Raw genomic sequence first — 21,365 nt, forward strand, 5'->3', positions numbered from 1 at the left:
CCCAATCAAACTAATCTAACCTAGCCAAACTGATTCAACCTAACCAAACTAAACCTAACAACTTTAAAAATTGCTGTCAGCATTATAAATAATTTGCGGTGGATAAATCGTATGGGGTTCAAATTACTCGGAATGAGAAGCTGTATCTTATAAAGGTAAGAAAGGCTATGTTGAAACTCTTGAAAGAATAAAATAATACCGGTAGTTGTAAGGTCACAGTGCGCGCTGGCCAGTAAACAAACTATAACTCTTGGGCTACAAACGCAGTCTTCGAAAGCGGGATTTCCAGCGCCGAAATCTAATAATTTAGATATATACAATTATTTTTTTGCATAGTAAACTTTGGAACATTTTAATATTTTCAACATAACTTTCCGTTGCGTTGTACTAGTAAATATCATTGGGGTTTGCTGTTGACGGGTAGTTCACACCAACATTTCCAATACGATTTCTCTACTAGGTTTTGGTCGACCTAACCCGAAGTGCGGAACTGAAACTGTTAGGAAAAAAAAAAGAAAAATCAAAACGACCACATTAGTATTAGTAAATACAAACACCATGTTTTAAAAATCGGGCCATAGGAAATTTTAAATATTCCCTGCAAGACTGAGGCTTTTGAATTTTTGTTTTCTTAGAAAGGCACAGATTAAGAGGGGATCTGATAGAGCAAGCTTGATAGAATAATATTAAAAGAAAAAAAGAAACAGATAGGAAGAAATTGGCTTTCAGATGGAGTGGTAGATGAATAGAAGATACTCGGTAATAAAGTTGCTAGTGGCGAGTCAGTAAGAGGCTTCAAAAAGGAGATTAGACAGATTTATGGATGGGGATGATAGATGTGTGTTTTATACGGATAGCCACGTGCAAGCCTGGTGGCTTCTTGCAGCTTCCCTTACTTTCTTGTGGTCTTACATTCAAGACAAAGTTATGTTTTAACCCTTTCTCCTTCCTTTCTCCCTCTCAAGGGAATCCACACCTTCCTTCCCTACATTCCTGCCAGTCCTTAGGGAAAACATCTGCCTTCGCCTTCTGAGTCTCTCTCCCTGGCCATTGGTCAAAATAACGACCGCTGTCATTGGTCAGTTCACCCCATTTCCTGGTCATTGCTCATTTTTTCACCCCGAAAGTTGCACCGTGATCCACTTTCACGTAAATAGAGCCAGCATGCGTAGCTAGAATCAGTCTTCCGAGAAAGATGGTCTTGATCAGTCTTCCAAGAGAGTCAGTCTTGATCAGTTTTCCGAGGGAGTCAGTCTTGATCAGTCTTGAGAATCTTCAGTCTGTTCACATCAGTCTGCTTAGTTCATCATCAGTTCATGAGCAGTCCAGTTCATATCAGTTCAGAGAGAGAGAACACGTACAGTATCGTCACATCTGTAATCAATTGTCTCGTATCACACATGTACATTCTATCCATTATTAAATCAAGAGGAACTCTTATAAATCATGTCTTTTACTTGATCAGTTTTCCGAGGGAGTCAGTCTTGATCAGTCTTGAGAGTCTTCAGTCTGTTCACATCAGTCTGCTTAGTTCATCATCAGTTCATGAGCAGTCCAGTTCATATCAGTTCAGAGAGAGAGAACACGTACAGTATCGTCACATCTGTAATCAATTGTCTCGTATCACACATGTACATTCTATCCATTATTAAATCAAGAGGAACTCTTATAAATCATGTCTTTTACTCGCACACATCAACAATATCAAACCACTACACGCAACCTCTATACTACCAACAATATCAAGCTACTACCTGGTCCTCCACACTACCACCACACCAAGCGTTGCCACACACCATGCGTTGCCGTGGCTGGGAGTAAATGAGCCGTACGTCTGGCAGTGAAAATAGGGCTGCGCGCATTTGAATTCAGCGTTTAGGTGTTGTCTTTTCCAAGAGATTCCTCAGCCTGCAGCGCTGCCACACTTGTACCAAGACACACCTCATGTCAAGCACTTCCTACCTCGAAATTAAATGGTGTTGTAGTATATATACACTGTGATGCTCAAAAAAAAAAAAAAAAAAAAAGTTAATGTAATATATGTCTTAATGATACTTGCATTTTTTTCCTTTTTTGCAAATACTGCAATACTTGGCAACGTTTCCTCCAGGCGTTGTCACGTCTCCAAAGGTGGCCGAGTGAGGTCACATGGTTAGAGTGACCGCGTTAATCCATGGTCACTTGCTCTCGCGCCGCCAGCCAGGATGGAAGCTTTCTCTCATGATCGCTCTCCTCACCTCCACAGCCGATAAAAAGAGCTTATTTATTCAGCAAATAAGTTCAGTAAATGAATATTCATTCCAAATAACTTATTTACTGAATAAATACTTATTTACTCAGGAAATAAGTATTTTTCGAAAGAAAAGGCTCACAGAGGGTCATTACTTGACTTCTCAAGACCTGGTGCCAGAACAGCGAAAGCCACCAACGTGCCTTGACTTTTTCCTCAATGGTGGTATGGAAAAAAAAAAAAGTCGTAACTAAAGAATAAAAATATAACTTCATAATTTAAGGGAAATATCATACCTAAAAGGAAATTTATCACATTTAAACGAAATTCATAATGGAGAGAGAGAGAGGGGGGGGGGCCTGAGGAAGAGGCTTGACTGACTGGCAGGCAGATTTTTCCTCAGAGTCTAGAGATTCATAGGCAAGTATAGATCTCTGATAGAAATAAATTTGCATGAAATGTAGATTGTATATGCAGAGAGAGAGAGAGAGAGAGAGAGAGAGAGAGAGAGAGAGAGAGAGAGAGAGAGAGAGAGAGAGAGAGAGAGAGAGAGAGAGGTGGTGGTGGTGGTGTGTGAGGAGCGAGATTATCAGCGACACATAGGCTCTAATCTGATATTTGGCCCAGTACAAGGTTTTGCAATGCCACAAGCCAGGGAATTCCCGGAAAGGATAACACCTAAACGCTCAATTCAAAATGGTCAGACTATAGCTGGTCACTATATGTCCAGCTTATCGTACAGACACTTTTTCGTAGAGCTGGTTGCGGTGAGGTCTGTCAAAGTGTCTGAGTGGAAGGATGTATGTAAGCGGGCGATGTGGTTTGATGTGGATCACTCAGCACGATGTCTCATATGAAGTTCGATTTTGTAGTTATACATTTTCCTGATGCTCTAAAATTTATGTTAACGCTAATAATAGTGTATCATTGGGTACCAGAAATGTTTAGATACTGTAAGGGAAATATTAAGGGAATATGGCTGACGTTCGTCATCGTTCGGTTGTAGCGAGTTATTTTCTTTTTAATTTGTTATTGTAAAAAAAAATATTTATCTGTTATTACTATTGTATCGATTTCAAACAATTTTTAAGATTCATCTTTCCCATTCATGAGAGTCTAAACCTAAACCTAACCTAGCCTAATCCTAACTTAATCCTAACTTAACCTGTTCAAGAGTCGGGCACCGGCAAGCTGCAAGTGGGTGATGCCACGCACGTCTGGCAGCGAACACAGCATTCGGACACCCTGAACATTTCATACTGCCACACCGGTGCAAGTTCACTCGAGATCTATCCAGAATTCGGCATCAGCACATGCGTGAACAGCATGCGAGATGTACGGTTCGATGCCTCATTGCCATCACAGAGTGAGCATCTCCCTGCTTCTCTAAGGATGAATTTGGTAGATAGTATATTCGGCTCATTGTTTCTTGGGACGGTTTGAATAGTCAGATACATTATTCTTCGTGTCTGATGCTATTGTTCTTACATTAGTTAGGTTACGTTAGATGTAGTTATGGTCTGACCATTTTGAATAGAGCGTTTAGCCTTGTCCTTTTTGGGGATTCCCCGGGCTGCGGCCACACTTATAGAAAGACACACCTTATGTCAAGTATTTCCTACCGTAAAATTAAATGGTGTTATAGCATATATACACTGTGATGCTCTAAAAAAAAAAAAAAAAAAAAAAAAAGGCACTATATTTTTCTATAATACTTGCATTTTTTTTTTTTTTTCTTTTTGCAAACACCACAATACTCTGCAACGTTTCCTCCAGGCGTGTCACGTCTTCATGGCTGGCCGAGTGAGGTCACACGATCAGAGTGACCATGTTAATCCATGGTCACTTCCTCTCGCCCTGCCAGCCAGGATGGAAGCTGGAAGCTACCTTTCCTGCTCTCTCTCGTCACCACAGCCGAGAAAAAGAGCTTATTTATTCAGTAAATAAGTATTTTTGGGAAGAAAAAGCTAATAGGGAGTCATTACTTGACACCTCAGGAGCTGTTGACCGAACAGCGAAAGCCACCATTGTGCCTTGACTTTTACCCCAATGGTGGTGCGGAAAAAAAAGTCGTAACTAAAGAATAAAAATATAACATCATATTTTAAGGGAAATATCATATCTTAACTTGATAATTGCCCAGTACAAGTTTGGCAGCGCCGCAGATACCAGAAATGACAACGCCTGAACGCTCAGTTCAAAATTATCACACCATAGGTTATGTTAGGTTTAATTAGGTTAGTACTTAGGTTTGGTTAGGTTAGGTTTAGTTAGATTAGGTTAGGTTTCCCAAGAAACCATGAGCCGAACATATAATCTACTGGTCAAATGAATACGTTTAGTGTTTACAGGCGAATTCGTCCCTTATCTAGTGTGGTCCATTAGAAACCAAAAGAAGGTTTTATTGAAGTAACGAAGATTGCATAAAATGTAAGAACAATTAAACACGAAAATAATGTCTTTGAGTATTCAAACCGTCCGAAGAAACCGCGAACCAAAAATACCATTTCCCAAATTCATCCTCAGAGCAGCAACCGTGCATCTGAAATGCTGTTCGCGCATGCGCTGATCCCCGAGTTCTGGATAGACCACGAGTGAACCTACACCTGTATTGTTTCATCTGTTGTGTTCATGTGTTGTGTTGTAAGAGATGTTACTAGCCCGATTACTCTTTCCTGTGGAAGTTGTGATGATTTAGTTGACATGAGCGTTACGACGCAGCATCGAGAGGCAGTGCTGAGTGAGACTACCTGTGATAATGTGTTGTTTGCCGTTTAGAAAGAAATAACGGATTCAAGCGTGATAGTCAGAAAAAATAAATAAATAAATAAAATAAAAAGATATAGGAAGAAATTGGTTCTCAAGTCAAGTGACAGATAAATGGAACTGACTAGGTAATTAGAGAGCCATTAGAGAGCTTTAACATATTAAATAAATCTATGGATGAGGATGACAAATGAAAATAGGTATGCATGTTTTATACAGGAACTGCCACTTGTAAGTCTTATGGTTTCTTGCAGTTTACTTTATTATCTTATATTCTTATGTTCTCAGCGTTTTGCCTTACGAAAGTCGAATCTCTGGGCCTATTATTCACCACCAGACGCTGTTGAACATCATATTTTAGTATGTGGCCATGAATGTTGGCATTTGTCGCTCCCTGTCATGACAAGTATCACTCCGTCCAGTGCCTCGTTCCCTTTTCTCGCCAGTCTCGCAGGGGTACTTGTGTCCCAGTGATTACTGATCTGTTTCCAAACTTCAGTAAATCACCATTTCTTAGAATAATGTAAATGCGATTATTCTAGTGAAAGGAGTGATTATGCACCTGGTTACGGAGAAAAAAAAACATAATTCTAATCTAATGAAATCCTTTGATTGTTTCCATGACTGGATTGTTCACGCGGTGTTCATTGCGTCAGATTCGCGTGTGGCAGTTAGCCTATTCACCCGCCACATGCTTCACCAAACCGTTCGGACAGCAGAGCACTCCAGTCACGCTGTTTAGTTATTTATTTATTTTTAATTTATTTATTTTTTATTTCTTTATTATATATATATATATATATATATATATATATATATATATATATATATATATATATATATATATATATATATATATATATATATATATATATATATATATTTTTTTTTTTTTTTTTTTTTTTTTTTTTTTTTTTTTTTTTTCGTTCAATAAACATTTGTCACTCTGACGTCTTTTACCTCGAGAGAAAACACTGGCCAGTTTTGTGTGCCTCTTTACGATATGTACACTGTTGCAGTTGAACAGCACAGAAAATAAAATAAATAAAATAAAATAAATAAAATAAAATAAATTAATAAATAAGTAAATGTATATTAATGTGACACACTGGTCTGTACTTCTAAACGTTTTGTTCTCTTACAAATACTATTTTCACAAGTCACAGAGAATCAGGTTCTCATGAGTGTGTTCTCGGATTATGAACGATGGCTCGTGCACAGCAAGCCGCATTCTCTCATTCTGCACATCATTGTTGTCTACTACTGCAATTTCAATATTTATTATGCTACTGGACTTGCGCCGCTTCTGTGGCCTGGCGATTAAGTCTATTCCTACTTTTATCTATCTACCTTTACTAATACAAGCCATCCCAGTGCTACTATAGGATCACAGAAGCTGATGATGATGACTGATGATAATGATGATGATGGTGGTAGTGGTGGTGGTGGTTATGGTGGAGGTGGTCGTGGTGGTGTTGGTGATGATGATAATAATAATGACAGTTGTGATGATGATGATGATGATGATGATGATGATGATGATGATGATGATGATGGTGGTGGTGGTGGTGGTGGTGGAGATGTTGATAATGATTATGATGATGATAATGGTGGTGATGGTGATAATGATAATGATGACTGTGATGATAATGATAATGATGGTGGTCGTGGTGATGGTGGTGGTGGTGATGATGATGATGATTATGATTATGGTGATGATGGTGGTAATAATAATGATTTTTTATATAAGAGGGGTACTAGCCAAGGGCAATAAAATTTAGATAAATGGGCTTGTTTCAAATTGATTGACTACCTCTGCTACAACTGTATCGAATAGTTTTCTGCTACCGTTTGTTTTTGATAGAATGGAAGTGAGTGTTCTTGGCCACCCGTTGCCACTACCTCTTTCTTCTGATGTTGATGTTATCTCTCCACTACTGTTCTTGGTTACTTGGCCATTTGAGTTACTTGAGTTGCTTGTCCAGTTGATAATGATGCTTGCCAATGGTGGAACAAATGAGGAGTTCGGTGTGTTAGTAGCGTGGAGGACCAGTAGTGAGCTTGGTAGTGTTGGTAGCGAGGAGGTCATGGGTAGTAAGATGATATAGTTGACGTGTGCGAGTGAAAGACACGATGATGAGAGTTCTTGATTTAATAGTAGAGAGAATGTACACACTTGATACGAGACGAGACAGATGATTATAAACGTGACGATTGATTGTTCTCTCTCTCGGAAGTTATATAAACTTCTGCACGTGATAATGACTGAGCAGCGTCTCTCAAGACTGACTGTGACAGAGCGGAACTGATACTCTCGTGACTGACTCTCGGGCGGGCTGACTGACTGAGAGCTAGCTACCATGCGGGCTATATGTATCTGAGCTAAGTGGATCACGTTTTAGGTTTTGGGGTGAAGAAATGACCAATGAAATGCCAGGAAATGAAGTGGAGGAGCCAATGGAATAGCTCGTTACTGTAGCCAATGACCAGGAAGAAAAGACTCAGAAGCGAACGCAGAAGTTTTCCCTAAGGACTGAAAGTGGTTGTGAAATTCCCTTGAGAGGTAGAGAAGGAGGAAAAAGGTTAAAAATAAAATAGACTGGCTGGCCATGGGCACACGTGCGATGAATATATGAACACATCGCATGTGGGATGGATAGATGAAATGGTGAATATACATATAAATAATAATAATTGTTAAGACTGATACAGGCGCACTGAGGAGCCAATCTCTAAACGGAAGTAACAAACGATGATGATGATGATGATGATGATGATGGTGGTGGTGGTGGTAGTGGTGGTGGTAATGATGATGATGATGATGATGATGATGATGATGATGGTGGTGGTGGTGGTAGTGGTGGTGGAAGTGATGATGCTGATGATGATAATGATGATAATGATGATGATGATGACAATGACAATGGTGGTGGTGGTGGTGGTGATGGTGGTGTTGATAACGATGATAATAATTATGGTAGTAGTGGTTGTGATGGTGATGGTGGGAGTGATGGTAATGATGATAATGATGATAGTAGTGGTGGTGATGATGGTGGCGACTGTGATAACGGTAATGATGATGGTGGTGATGATGATGATGATGGTAGTGGTGGTGGTTCTGACTTTTTTTTATGTAACAGGGTACTGGCCAAGGATAATAAAAATTGAGAGAGAAAAACGTGCACTGAGAAGCCATCCCCAAACAGCAATAAAAAAAAAATAAAATAATAATAATAATAATAATAATAATAATAATAATGATAATAATAATAAAAATAATAATAAAAAATTAGAGGATAAGTGTCTTCAAACCTCCATCTCAAAAGTATTCAAGTCATAGGAAGGATGGAATACGGAAACAGGCAGGGAGTTCCAGAGCTTGCCAGAAAAAAAATGAATGATGATGATGAAAGTGCTGAGATCGATAATGCTGCTCTTTCTCTGGTCAAACGGATTTCCGTGAGTTCTTGCTATAATGTAGCAGATCGATGCGCGAGACCTACTTAGTTCACGTAAGGAGGGTAGCTGACGGTAACGAGAACGTAGAGCCTTCAGGGCGCGAGCTGCGTGGTCATCGTCAGTGACAGCCAAGTGGACGTTCTCTAGACTGGAAGGAAGTAGAGTTATTCCTTTTTCTGTTAGATTACCAATGAACTCCTCCAGTCTGCTCCTGTGACAAAGAAAAAATTGCATATTAATTTTTATTTCATATATTTTCCATTGTGGTGGAGAATATCCTAGTTAATAGTTTCCCTAAAAGACGATTCGTGATGGAAGACTACTTTCACTTAGGAGATGAAGTGTTATTTAACTGTATTTAATTGCGATAAATTTCGAGCATCGTTACGATTCTCTCTCTCTCTCTCTCTCTCTCTCTCTCTCTCTCTCTCTCTCTCTCTCTCTCTCTCTCTCTCTCTCTCGTCGCGAGAAGGTAGGAAGTGCAGTAAGTTTTATTTTTTGCCAGAAATGAGAAAGGAAAATTCTCACAAATCCTACGAGTATCTGGTATGTAACTGTCTCACATGGACTGGGAAGGCCTCAGCATCGCCTCAACAGTATCCAGATTTGCAAATGCTTTTTAAATGTATTGTGCACACACATGAATATCATGGAACCCTCCAATAATTAGAGAATTTAAATACTGTTGAACATTAATAGATCTGTCTACTAGATGCCTAATTGTTGAGTCATTCAAGACTAGAAGTGCCACAGAAGTGTTTCTTTTACAGATGTTGTATCACACCTTAATCCTTACTTCCTGAAGCCCTGCGTCAGTGAACACAGCGCCTCAACAAAGATTGCTTCTTTCCTGCGTTCAAGCTGACAGCGACGGGATACTCCTACACACTATCAATTATCAAAATTTAATTATCTTGTGAAAGACGGAAATAGGTTGATCTAATAGATATGAATGAATTAAATCGGCTATAAAACATTCGGGATCTACTGGATCTGTATTGTTAATAATACGGGTCGTGAAATTTCTAATGAGTGCATGTATGCCTTAATGAGCTGCAGGAGTCAATTAATTACTTTCTTATGCATATATAATTTTAATACCCCAAGAAGAAAGAGGAAGTGATTACCTATTGTTGGTTCACTCTGACATCCTTTTCGGCAATGCTGTATAGGCTCAGATTGATTCCAAGCACAATTGCTTGCAGTCTGTTTTTCCTTTTGCATTCTCCTCATAGTAATATCATTTTTTTATGAACTCCACTAACGTCAGTTTCTCCAACACCATTACATTGGAGCCATTATCTCTAAATTACACCCATAAAAATAACAAAAAATAAATAAATAAAATAATAAAAACAATAAAGATAATAAATAAATAATAAAATAAAATAGTTCTGACAACTTAAACTCACCTAGGTAGTATCTGCTGCAGGAACAGATCGGAAGTGGTAGTTGGATCCAGGTTTCTGAAGTGATGCTGAAGTGACAAAGAGGTACAGACGTGGCGGCTCATGACAGGTATCAATTCGTCCGTGCTGGTTCCTGGATCATTGTCGTAGTCTATATGTACTTCACAGGGCGGCAGATGAGGAAGCAGAAGTATCAAGATCTTAATATTAGTGTCTTCTATTCTCACTGGACTGATTTCTTTTCGAAAGGTAAGGATAATGTCATCCGAGTCGCCATCTTTATCCTCAGTTATTTTATCTTTTCTCTCTTCCTTTTCAATATTTGCTGTTTTCCCCTTTTCGACTTCTTTTTCTTCACTCCCCTTCCCCATCTCTCTCTCGTCCTTCCTTTGTTTCGCTTTCCTTTCCTCCTCGCTCTTTTCAATATTTTGCTCCTCCTCCTCCTCCTCCTCCTCCTCCTCCTCCTCCTCCTCATCCTCATCCTCATCCTCATCCTCCTCCTCCTCCTCCTCTTCCTCCAAATCTTCTTGTTCTTCTTCCGTTTCCTCCTCCTCTTCTTGCTCTTCTTCCTCCTCTTTCTCTATTTCTTTTTTCGTCTCATCCGGATCAATTTCAGATCTGCAAGTGGCAAAGTAAGGAGCCACTAGACGTATTAAGTCAATATTATTTCTACAGTCTTCCACAAGATCTAACCACTGTTCCCTCGTCTTCATTCCACACTCGTACAGCATATCCACTACCTCCTCTATTATTTTTTGTAACACTATGTCGGACAAAAGGTGGAGTAGTCCTACAACATGGTATAGCACATTTGTTAGCAGGTTCAGTTTTTTATCTAAAGTTCCGAAGACTTCCTCTAGCACGCCCCTGACGGTGGCTGAGGATGATGTAAGCTTGTGGTGGGTGACAATGTGCATGGCAGCGTAGAAATCTTGTAGTCCCTTGTGAGGTGCTGAATACTGCTCGACAATTATTCCTAGGTGTGTCCTTTTGGCTTTCAGAGTGAGAAAGGCTGAAAGTAACTCTTCATGTGGTATCCCCTGGTTTGTGCACGAAACCGTAATCCTTTTCTCGGCCTCAGCCTCAAAGATTAGCTGGGAGTGCCACAACGCCCAAATGGACTCGTGCTGGAGTGTTTTCAACGGTTCTTTTAAACAGGTTTCTAGTATTCGTCGATCAGAGCTGCGTGTAGCACTGTGGCGGGCAAGTCTGTCTAGGAGTTTCTGTTGACAGAGCTGGTAGGTGCTATAGTATAGCTGTGTCTGGGTCGTGCTGGAGGTGATGGCAGAAGGGTCGTGGATGTAAACCCAGGTAAGAAATACCATATTCAAGGGAAGCCTGAAATGTTCTTTCTCCAGCACTTGATGGACCTTTTCCACGAGCTTCTCTGTGTCCTGAGTGTCACCGATCTGGTACTTGATTTCCTCATGGTATCGACGAACAAAGAGAGTACGGCACGATTTAGGAATACCAATAAGATATATGTATGATACTTGGTACTCCTGAGGGATTCTACCAATGAACTTCGTAATGCCTTCAGGTCTGGAAGTAAAAAGAACAGTGCATCCGTTAACAGTTTTCATCTGAGTGAGGATGTCATCGACGAGTTTCTCTGAATCTTCATTAACTTCATCGAGCCCATCTATAAGCATTAGGATTTTGCAGTTCTTGATAAGAGGCAGAACGAGACGACGGAATTTCAGGAAAGCGTCGCGGACATCGTTCTCAAGAAGGCAGTTTAGAGAAGTAATTTTTCTCTCCCGACACTGGACACGTAGCAACACGTCGTAGTAACCAAGACCAGCGATGGTGCGATCCTTAGCGTCTTTCAACCACTCGCCAGTCACCAGTGTAATAAGTGTAGTCTTACCGCTTCCTGCTATACCTTCTACGAGCAGCACCTGAGGCTGTGTTGGTCTCGGCCCCAACCGTGCGGTTTCCACCAGTTTTTCGTACCTCAGATCTTTTCCCTCACCTCTGGCACGTCCCCGAGTCACTTTTATCTCAGTGAACACTTTCTGTACATGAAGGTGTAGCTTGGTGTTGCTTAAGAAAGACATAGGATCAATATTGAGGGAATTCAAGAAGTGTTCCTTCAGAGCCTCATTGGTCACCCTGATAAGATCTTGTTTTAGCTGGGGACCATAGTAGGCCAAAAGGTCTTTTTCTCCAAGAACTTCAAGCATGACTTCATCGAACTCTTTGTTTACCTCCTGGATCTTGGAGGTAAGCTCTGCATCAGGTCTTCCGTATCTAAGCTTTGCAGCGCCGAGGGCATCATGGAACAGTTTCCTGAGTCTGACGGAAGTGTCCAGGAATTCGTTAGTGGTGATCTCTCGAGGCCCATGCACAGAATTGTTACGCTCATCTTTAATGGCGGTGACGTAATATTCCATCTTGGTGCTGGGATTCTTCCAAGCATTGGTGTCATTGTAGTCTGCCACGCCTTCACATGCCAATTTGATGACCTTCCAGAAGAGGGAAGTATCGAAAGTGGTGCAGGCAGTGTCATTGTGAATTTTTTCCAGCTCCGTGGGATTGAATTTCTTCTCTTTACTGGAGACCCGTGGGTAGTTTGCTGTAGAGTTTGGTGGTAGGTGTGCCAAGTACTGATCTAGAGGTGTTGCTTCAGATTTAGTGGGTGTCCCGCAGGCAAATATGTGGCACAACACAACACGTCTCCCTACTTCAAGGAGACTGTTCACTCTGTCGCGATTAAATTTACTACGTTTTAGTGACATTCTGATAAACGCAAGACTTCACTTTTTTGAGGTGGTGGTTTGGCATAGCAGGCATCTACTGCTGGATGTTGAAATGTCCACCTGCAAGAAAAAAGGATCGGTATAAATCAATTGTGTAATGTCGCTGTTGTTCGACTACTAATTGCTGATGATACAGCTCTACTGTCTGACTCAGAGAAGAAGTTGAAAAGACTGGTGGAGGAGTTTGGGCGTATTTCTAGGAGGAGGAAGATGAAAGTATATGTTGGTAAAAATAAAGTAATTAAATTAATTGGAGAACAGCTGGAAGATGTGGATTTATTCAAGTACTTGGGAACAACAGCTACAGTGGATGGAAGAGTTGAGATAAAGTGCAGGGTGAAAGAAGTAGGAAAAGTACTTAGTGGACTTAGAAAGATTTTTAAACGTAGGACACCGAGTATGAGTGTAAAGAGAGGGTAATATGACGGTATAGTGGTGCCCATTGTGGTTTATGGTGTTGAAATAGGGAACATATCGCTAGCGGAGAAGAAATTATTAAGTATAATGGAAACGAAGTACAGTGATGTCTCGGATTCTGAATTTGGTTCGTTCCAGGAGCTAGGCTGTTCAGATGGCAAAAAAAGGTTAAGATTCCAAAACTATTTTCTCCATGAAAAAAAAAAAAAATAAATAAATAAATAAATAACGAAAGTGAATTAATCCGTTTCTGGATCCCAGGAAATTTTTTTAAATTTTTAAAGAACCAATGGTATTTTTATTAACAAATACTAATCTGAAGTTTAATTCAGCGAAATGTTTCCTTAATAGGCTACTAATGCTATTTCTAATTTGATAACTGAAGTGACTGTGGAGGGGCAAAGTCATATATTTAATTTACTTAACTATGTCATTGAATATCCTTTCTGTATATTGTAAGCTAGAAATAGTTCAGTTTATCTGTCAAATATGGAGGATAACCATAAGTTGTTAAATAGTTCTTGTGTTGATTATGGTCACATACCTAGAAAAAAAAAAAGAGAAAACAACAACCAAACAAATAAAACAAAACAAGTGAGTTCAACTACGGTGGGCGGAAGGATGAAAAGGGAATTTACATTTTTTTTTTTTATCTTTTAATGTATTTGGGTATATAAAAAAATTAATAATAATAATAATAATAATAATAATAATAATAATAATAATAATAATAATAATAATAATAATAAAGGAGCGTTGACCTTTATACCTAAACTGGCCCAGTTGGGTGATGATGAATCCTTCCCGCCCTGGCTGGTGACCAAGAGAGGGATGCTCTATACTAGCTAGCATCACTGGGAGAGGGAAACTAGTACTATGCTTATCTGGACTGGCCTCTTTGTGGGGAGGCGAAAGAGACGTGGGCTTAGCTACCTGAGCCAGGAATCGTCACAGCAGGGCAAGCACAGCCCTGTTCACACATTGGCGAATATGGATGGCGAACGCGTGCAACGCTCCGCTGCGACTCGTTCGCAGCGGAATTTCTGCAAGTTGGCAGCAGAGTTGCCGCGCGTTCGCAGCGGAGTGCCAAGCGTTCGCAACGGACTAGCAGCTAAGTCTCCAGAGCAGGCTGAGTCGCAGCGCTTTCCCCAGGAGACGGCGAATGTTTTGAACTGTTCAAAACATTAGCAGCGGAGTCGCCACGGCAGGGAGTCGCAACACGTTAGCCATGGTGTTGCAGCACTGTTGCAGTGCTGTCGCCGCTGTCGCAACGAATTCGCAGTAGTATTGCAGCAAGTTAGCTGCGTTCGCTGCGCTATCGCAGGAGATTCGCCATAGTAGCAACCTCTTCTACATGTCTTTCACACCCTTGTGACTCATCGATGGGGACAGGAGACGCTTTTCATATTTGCGTGAGCTCTCCTTGTGTGCGCACCATCAGGATGCTTCGTAGTGTGGAAAAAAGTCGAAACAAGAACAAATAAATTATGAAAAAATGTCTAATTAACACAAAACCATACAATACTGAGAGAGAGAGAGAGAGAGAGAGAGAGAGAGAGAGAGAGAGAGAGAGAGAGAGAGAGAGAGAGAGAGAGAGAGAGAGAAAAGTCCACCCATCAAGCACATACATATAGATTGATTAGTCTCCAATTCCAGTGTACCTGTATTTCAGGCAAAAATATAACTTTCGTAATTTTTGTTTAACTATTGCAAGATAATTAATTCGGTTTGTTTCAAATTCACAACATTCTGAATTTCCTGTAGATGGAGGACCAAGCACCCACCTTACCCTGGCGGATACCGAGGCACAGCTGCTGGATCCTGTGGCAGTGGCGGGCATGCCTAGCAATCATGAGGCAGAGCAGGAGGTGGTCACAGGTGATTTACTGATGCACCTAACCTTAATTATGTCTATTTTAATCTAAACATTATAGGATCCTGTGTATTAACAGACTCTGTACTGTTTTATATATGTTCATTTAGCAACACACGGCTACTTGATTTTTAAAAGCAACATTATGTTATCCCTCCCACAAATAGTTTGTGTCCTTATTGTTACTCCAGATCTCAGCCAACCAAGTTAATTTGTTCTTGTTAATAAATGAGATTTGTATAGCCCTTCTTATCAAGCACTGCACCACATATATTCTTCCAAATAATAGTCTGTGAATCATTGGTGTTTCAACATTGTTCATCACACAATAAGTAATTTGTGGCACTTTCTCTAGAGAGAATTTCAAAACCTCAAAAGTAAAAATAATATGCAATCTTCACACCTAATTTTTTTGGTTCTGTTATGATCTTTGAATGTTTAATGTTTGAATTATATTTGGGTGTGTTACCTGGTTTCTTCCTTATTTCTAAGAATCGGTGTTATATTATTGTGAATCGTCATTATTTTCAGTCGTTGATGAAGCGAGCCACGTGGAACAATATATTTTGCCTCATCATTCAGCTGTAGTGCCCCTCCCCTGTGTGCCACTCGAAAGCCAGTGATTATTTATTATTTTCTTTCTTTCTTTTTTTTTTTTTTCTTTTTTCTAACTAGTTGGTGAGGAAATATCTACACTCGCTGATTTATGGTCTTTATTTTTCCTTCACTTGTGGTAGCGTTAATACTAATTCACACGTCATTCATATCACATCAGGTAGCGTGAAGTATCCTTTTAGTAGCGCTGAAGATTTCATTCCAATAGTGTAAATACTGGCCGAACTAATCACTTGATATACTTCACACATTCACCAATAACAATAATGGGCATTAGGGTTTGGGTATTACATGAGTGTACAGTTTCATTCACCTGGCGAGGGTGGTATTATTCACGCACGTGATTTGAAAAATAATTCACTGGTGCTTACATAAGAATAAACAATCTCCTTATTACATTTTCCTATAATCCTGGTATACCACAGCCTAATCAGCATTCCAAGGACCGAACCAGGTGATTACGTCCCCGTATGCTAACGAGAAATTCTGCACAACCTTAATAATCCGTGAACCAAACTCTCTGTTCTCACACTATTAAGTCTACCTAACCAAACACACACACGTGGGACGCAGACAGAATTTTCCTTTACTTCCACTGGCTTCCCTGTAGTGTAAGCAAGCCAAGATCTCTCTAAGTGATGTACTGATAAGAAAATATATTTACAAATATGAATATTAATTACTTCAAACTTAGAGCGACGTACCTGTAGTGTAAGCAAGCCAAGATCTCCCGCTTATATTTACAAATATGAATATTAATTACTTCAAACTTGGAGCGACGTACCTGTAATGTAAGCAAGCCAAGATCTCTCGAAGCGGGAAATCAGGCTGGCGTCCCCACGCTACGAGCCTCTGTAGTTTTCAGATTTTTCGTCAAGGTAATTCGCAAATGATTTGTTTCAACCGTATAATAAACGTTTACATAATTTTACTCATATCATGACCTGGTGTATTTGTTCTTCTGAGCAAGAAGGTGAAAAATTCTAGCCGCAAGCTAATACCTTGTATGAAAATAATGCTTTTATTTATAAAGAAAATCGGTCACCCATTTCCCGCGGGCGCCAACATGTTGTCTGTCTGTCTGTATATCTCGGGGATGTATGCATGATGTAATAACGACTAAATTTTACCAATAATTCTTATACTAACTTAATTCTACTTATATTAACCTAATATTACTTATATTAGCTTAATATTACTTCCCGGCACTACACGAGATTTTCCTTCCCAAATAGAATTTTTCACCTACTCCTGAGTCCAACTCTTCCTCCATTTAAGGACATTTTCCTTTTCTAAGTGACAATAATCCCCTACCCTTTATTAACAAATCACTGGCCAGATTTCGAATTTCACCAATGGCTCTGGGAAACAATGCATTCAGCATTCTTTTCTCATATGTTACAACAATATAGTTGACAATGGCCTCATATAACCATAACTCCACAATGTCCCTTGGAGACATGACCCCGAATTCCCTTAACTCTGAGGAAGTTAACCACCCCAGCCAACCTCTTGGTGCTCTGTCAGTATGAAGTCTTAGTCTTGAGACTTCCGCTGCTCTCTATGGCAAGATTCGGCACTTCCAGTAACCCAACTCCTTTCACACATCATCCACACTCTCATTCACACAGCCATTCATTGTGGTCAGGGACTCCTAAAGTAATTTACGAGAGCTTACTACGTCCTGAAGTAGACTACTACAGTGTGACCCGTGTTGACTGTTAGTTACAGTAAAAGTCTGCGAGGTAAAATGGTAACAACCTCTCTCCTCCCTCATTTACCTTATCTCTGAGCCTGGTTTTGTTATTATTACCTAGGTCAGGGCGTGATAATGTTAAGGTAAATATTATACTTTACTAACTTCTATTCATTCTACAACCTTCACTACTCTCTAATATAGCGTCTTGGTCGGTTACGAACCCGTGGAGGTAGTACTTCCGTTTCTAAGTCGGCTTGAAACACATATTCTTCACTTCCACCAAACGGTTTCACTTTCTCAGCCGCTCTTTGTAACATTTGACCCGTAAATGGGTCTTTCACTACATAACCTCCACCATCTCTCGATACTTCCACTACTTGGTATGGACCGTTCTACTTCACACATAGTTTCTTACACACTCCCGACTCATTTACTTCTCGTTTTATCCATACCAATACACCCGGGTTTACCTTTTGTTCTTTGCGTTTTCGATTAGCAACTCTGCGATATTTTCTGGTCATTTTCTCCTGAGTTTCCTTAATAACACGGCGAGCGATGTCAATATGTTATATGTTATGTTCACCGGTTATAGTGGGTAATCTAGTACCCACTACTCTTGGGGCAGGTCTCGAAAAGAACGCAATGTAGGGTTGCTGAGCGGTACTGCTGTTCACGATGAACAGCAGCGTTCATCGTGACTTGGCACGTTTGCAGTAACCTGGCCCACCGAAGAGGATGACCTTGGCATAGTGTGGCCAAGATGGTCTTGAGGGTGCGATGGAGTCTCTCAGTGATCGTGTTCCCTTAGGGATGATAAGGTGTCGTGTAGTAGAGCGTAATGAGGTGTTGCTGACAAAATTGCTGGAAGGCCTTGGATGTGAACTCGCCTCCGTTGTCAAGGGCGATGCTATGTGGAGCTCCAAAGTCTGTTACGTACTGTGCTAGTGCCTCAATGACCCCTTGTGTGTGTTTGGATTTTAATGGATAAAATTTCACATACCTACTGAAATGATCTACAACACTAAGAACATACCTTAACGTCCTGCGATCATATCAGTCAAGTCAATTCCTACTCTCTGTATGGGTTTTCCTACTGAAGGTAATTCTTGGAAAGGTTGTTGTAATCCTGTTTGTCCTTTGAATCTCCGACAAGTTACACATTGTTTTGCATAGTTAGAAACATCAACCTTCAGATTGCACCAGTAGAACAATTCTTCAGCCTTCTTTATGGTTTTCTTTTGTCCAAGATGACCAGAACTTTCTTGTGCTTGTGATAAAGCTTTCTATTTTAGACTATGAGGGACTACCAATGTATATTGTATACTGCCATCAGTTGCTTCCTTTACATAGTATAGAATCTCATCTTTTATAGTGAATTGTTCCAAGATAGTTTTGTGATATTTCTTAGTTGGGATTGAACCTCCTACTAAATACTCCATCATTTCTCTCCACTTTACTTCTCTCTGGCATTTTATAAATTCTTCTGAAGTGAAACCTAGGATAGTGGTGGCTGGACAACGTTGGACTATCCTGACTGGTCGTGAGAGTTGATCTGCCACATAATTGTACTTTCCCTGAACATACTTTATTTCATAGTGGTATTCTCTCATTTCAATGATCCAGCGATTCATTCTAGCTGATTTTGTTTTCCTCTTGAATATACTAGTGAGGGATTGGTGATCAGTTAGAATGGTAAATTTAGTACCCCATTAGTAATGATGGAAGTGGCGGCAAGCTAATACTACTGCTAGAGCTTCTTTATCTGTTGCGGAATACCTGCTTTCAGTTGAGTTTAATTTCTTAGAGATATAACCAAGAGGTTTAACCTCGCCTCTGAGTTTGACTTAGGGCACCTCCTACGTGGGTATTGCTAGCATCAGTTGTGACAATGAATGGTTGGTGAGGTTGGGCTCTCACTAGAACTGGGGCCTTAAAAAGATGTTCTTTCAGTGATTCAAAAGCAGTTTGACATTGTTCAGTCCATTTAAAAGTTTGGGTTTTTCTGGTGAGATTAGTTAGAGGTGTGGCAATCTTTGCATAGTAAGGGATATGTTTTCTGTAAAACCCTGTCATACCCAAGAATCTCCTGACTTCTTTTACTTTAGTCGGTGGTTTCATTTCAAGAACTGCTTCTACATTCTTTGGGTCTGGTTGACTGCCCTCTTTAGATATTCTATAGCCAAGGAAAGTAACTTCATTTTTAGCTATTTCACATTTACTCAGATTTAGTTTAACACCATTTTCTTAAGTAAAGTGAAGGTCTTTCTCAGCCTTTCAGTAAGTGAAGAAAGATCGGGGGCCCAAATTATGAGGTTGTCCAAGTAATTCTTAATCCAACCTTCCTTTAACAAGGGTGATAGAAGAGCAGCCATGTGACGTGTAAAGATGGCTGGGGAACAACTGAGTCCAAAAGGAAGTCTCCTGAATCTATGTAAGGTTACTCCATCACTAAAGGCTGTAAGGTCTCTGCTTTTCTCATCCAGGAAGATTTGAAAATAGGCTTCATGCATGTCAAGGGTTGTATAGAAATTATGACCAGCTGCTTGGTCTACTAGTTCCTCTAACCTCGGTAAAGGATAAATATTTGTGGCGAGATGTTTATTCACATGACGGTAATCTAGACACATTCTTTTACTCCCGTCCTGTTTATTGACCAAAACTATGGGCGAAAGCCAAGCAAATGTTGACTTTTCTATGATTTGTCTGTCCTCCATGTCCTGTAGCATTTCTGCTATTAAGCTTTTTGCCTCCTCAGGGTAACGATACCTAAGAACACGGCTAGGTTGTGGATCAGCTACGTTATTTTTTGCTGGAGGTCCTTTCATTAAGCCTAATTCACTTTTGTCTAGGATGAATAATTCATGGTTGTCTAGGATGGCTGATTTCAGTTCTGGTTTTTGCTCTTGAGTCAGGTGATTCCATTGTTGTTGTCTTATTAATTCAGTGAGACGTTCTGTCCTACTACTATTTTCTTTAGATTGCACTTGATCATTTTTGGGTAGTAAATCATTCTGAATTTCTAGTGGAGGACGTTCAGATGGTGTTTGGATGGTATTAACTGTTTCAAAATTAAAACTTTTGAATGTTCCTAGTAAAGTTCCTTGTTTAACTTCCTTGACACCTTTTGTGTTGTTCATGAAAGGCAAATAAATATTACTGTTTTCATCTACTTTAGTGAGGAATGGCAAGCTGTCAGGATTTATTTTGGGTTGCGAATGAACTAGCAAAGTCTCTCCTGGTTTTTTTGGTACTGGGACAGGTAAGAATTGTGTTTGGTAAGGTTCTATCCTTATAGATTTGGTAAGTCTGATGTCCTTTAATTGGTCATTTTGATCTAGGGTTAGTGGGGTTGCTCTCACTCTTTCTACTTTACTTTGTCTCTTGATGTGACTGATAACATAGGGAGCATTTCCCCATACTATAATGTTTTTGTTTCCGTCCCAATTAAATGGGGCTCTTGATAGAACGTCAGTACCTAGTAATAGATCTGCATCCAGGTAACTGTTTGGAACTACTGGGAACCATTGTTTATGTATATGATCTTCTCCGACTCCAATTTCTAACCAAACCATGCCAAGAATTCTTAATGGTGACCCAGTGACTCCTTGCAAGTTAGGAAGGGCACGTATTTTATTTATTACACTCCCCATTTTATTTACTGTTCCTTCCTTGATAAGGGTGTGACAGTTACCAGTATCAACTACTGCTCTCACAATTTTGTTATTAACAGCTATGCTGATATTTGGGGAGGTGTGAGCTTGAGCTAGTCATGTTGTCTTTGGTTTTCCTGGGCAATATTTGTTTCCTCGCCAACAACCATATTGTTGACAATCAAAGCAGGAACTTCTAGTAGGTTTCCTCCAACATTCTCTTAGACTATGTAAATGAGAGTGGCAGTGTGAGCAGTAACGCTCATTTTGGGGTTGACGTGGAGAAGTTTGTAATTTCCCAATTTGTTTTGTTAAGTATTTGATCTGTTTCTTTATTTCATCAACTTCTGAGGATTCTTTGGATGTAGCATTTGATTGGGATAGATCATTAGGACTTACAGTGTGAGTTTCGGGTTGGATGTCATGTTTGAGTAGATAGTCTTTCTTTTCTGGTTTAACTCTACCTGGTGTAGGTGTATGAGTAG

At 39.9% G+C, this 21,365-nt stretch overlaps 1 protein-coding gene across 6 annotated transcripts in view; it reads right to left on the reverse strand.

The window, feature by feature from the left end:
* LOC135093694 (uncharacterized) overlaps positions 1-21,365 on the reverse strand; it is a 64,110-nt gene that overhangs the window by 20,178 nt on the left and 22,567 nt on the right. For 3 of the 6 annotated variants that reach the window (XM_063993202.1, XM_063993205.1, XM_063993204.1), the window contains exons 2-3: positions 9,868-12,686; positions 8,500-8,666 (exon numbers count right to left, since the gene is read on the reverse strand). In XM_063993202.1, the coding sequence (XP_063849272.1) occupies positions 8,500-8,666; positions 9,868-12,605 (2,905 nt within the window). In that variant the 5' untranslated portion in view covers positions 12,606-12,686. The remainder of the gene's footprint in view (positions 1-8,499; positions 8,667-9,867; positions 12,687-21,365) is intronic. The other 3 variants (XR_010263458.1, XR_010263459.1, XM_063993203.1) reach the window with 2 other exon arrangements.

This window comes from Scylla paramamosain, chromosome 43 (genome assembly GCF_035594125.1).
Source record: "Scylla paramamosain isolate STU-SP2022 chromosome 43, ASM3559412v1, whole genome shotgun sequence".
Taxonomy (NCBI): domain Eukaryota; kingdom Metazoa; phylum Arthropoda; class Malacostraca; order Decapoda; family Portunidae; genus Scylla; species Scylla paramamosain.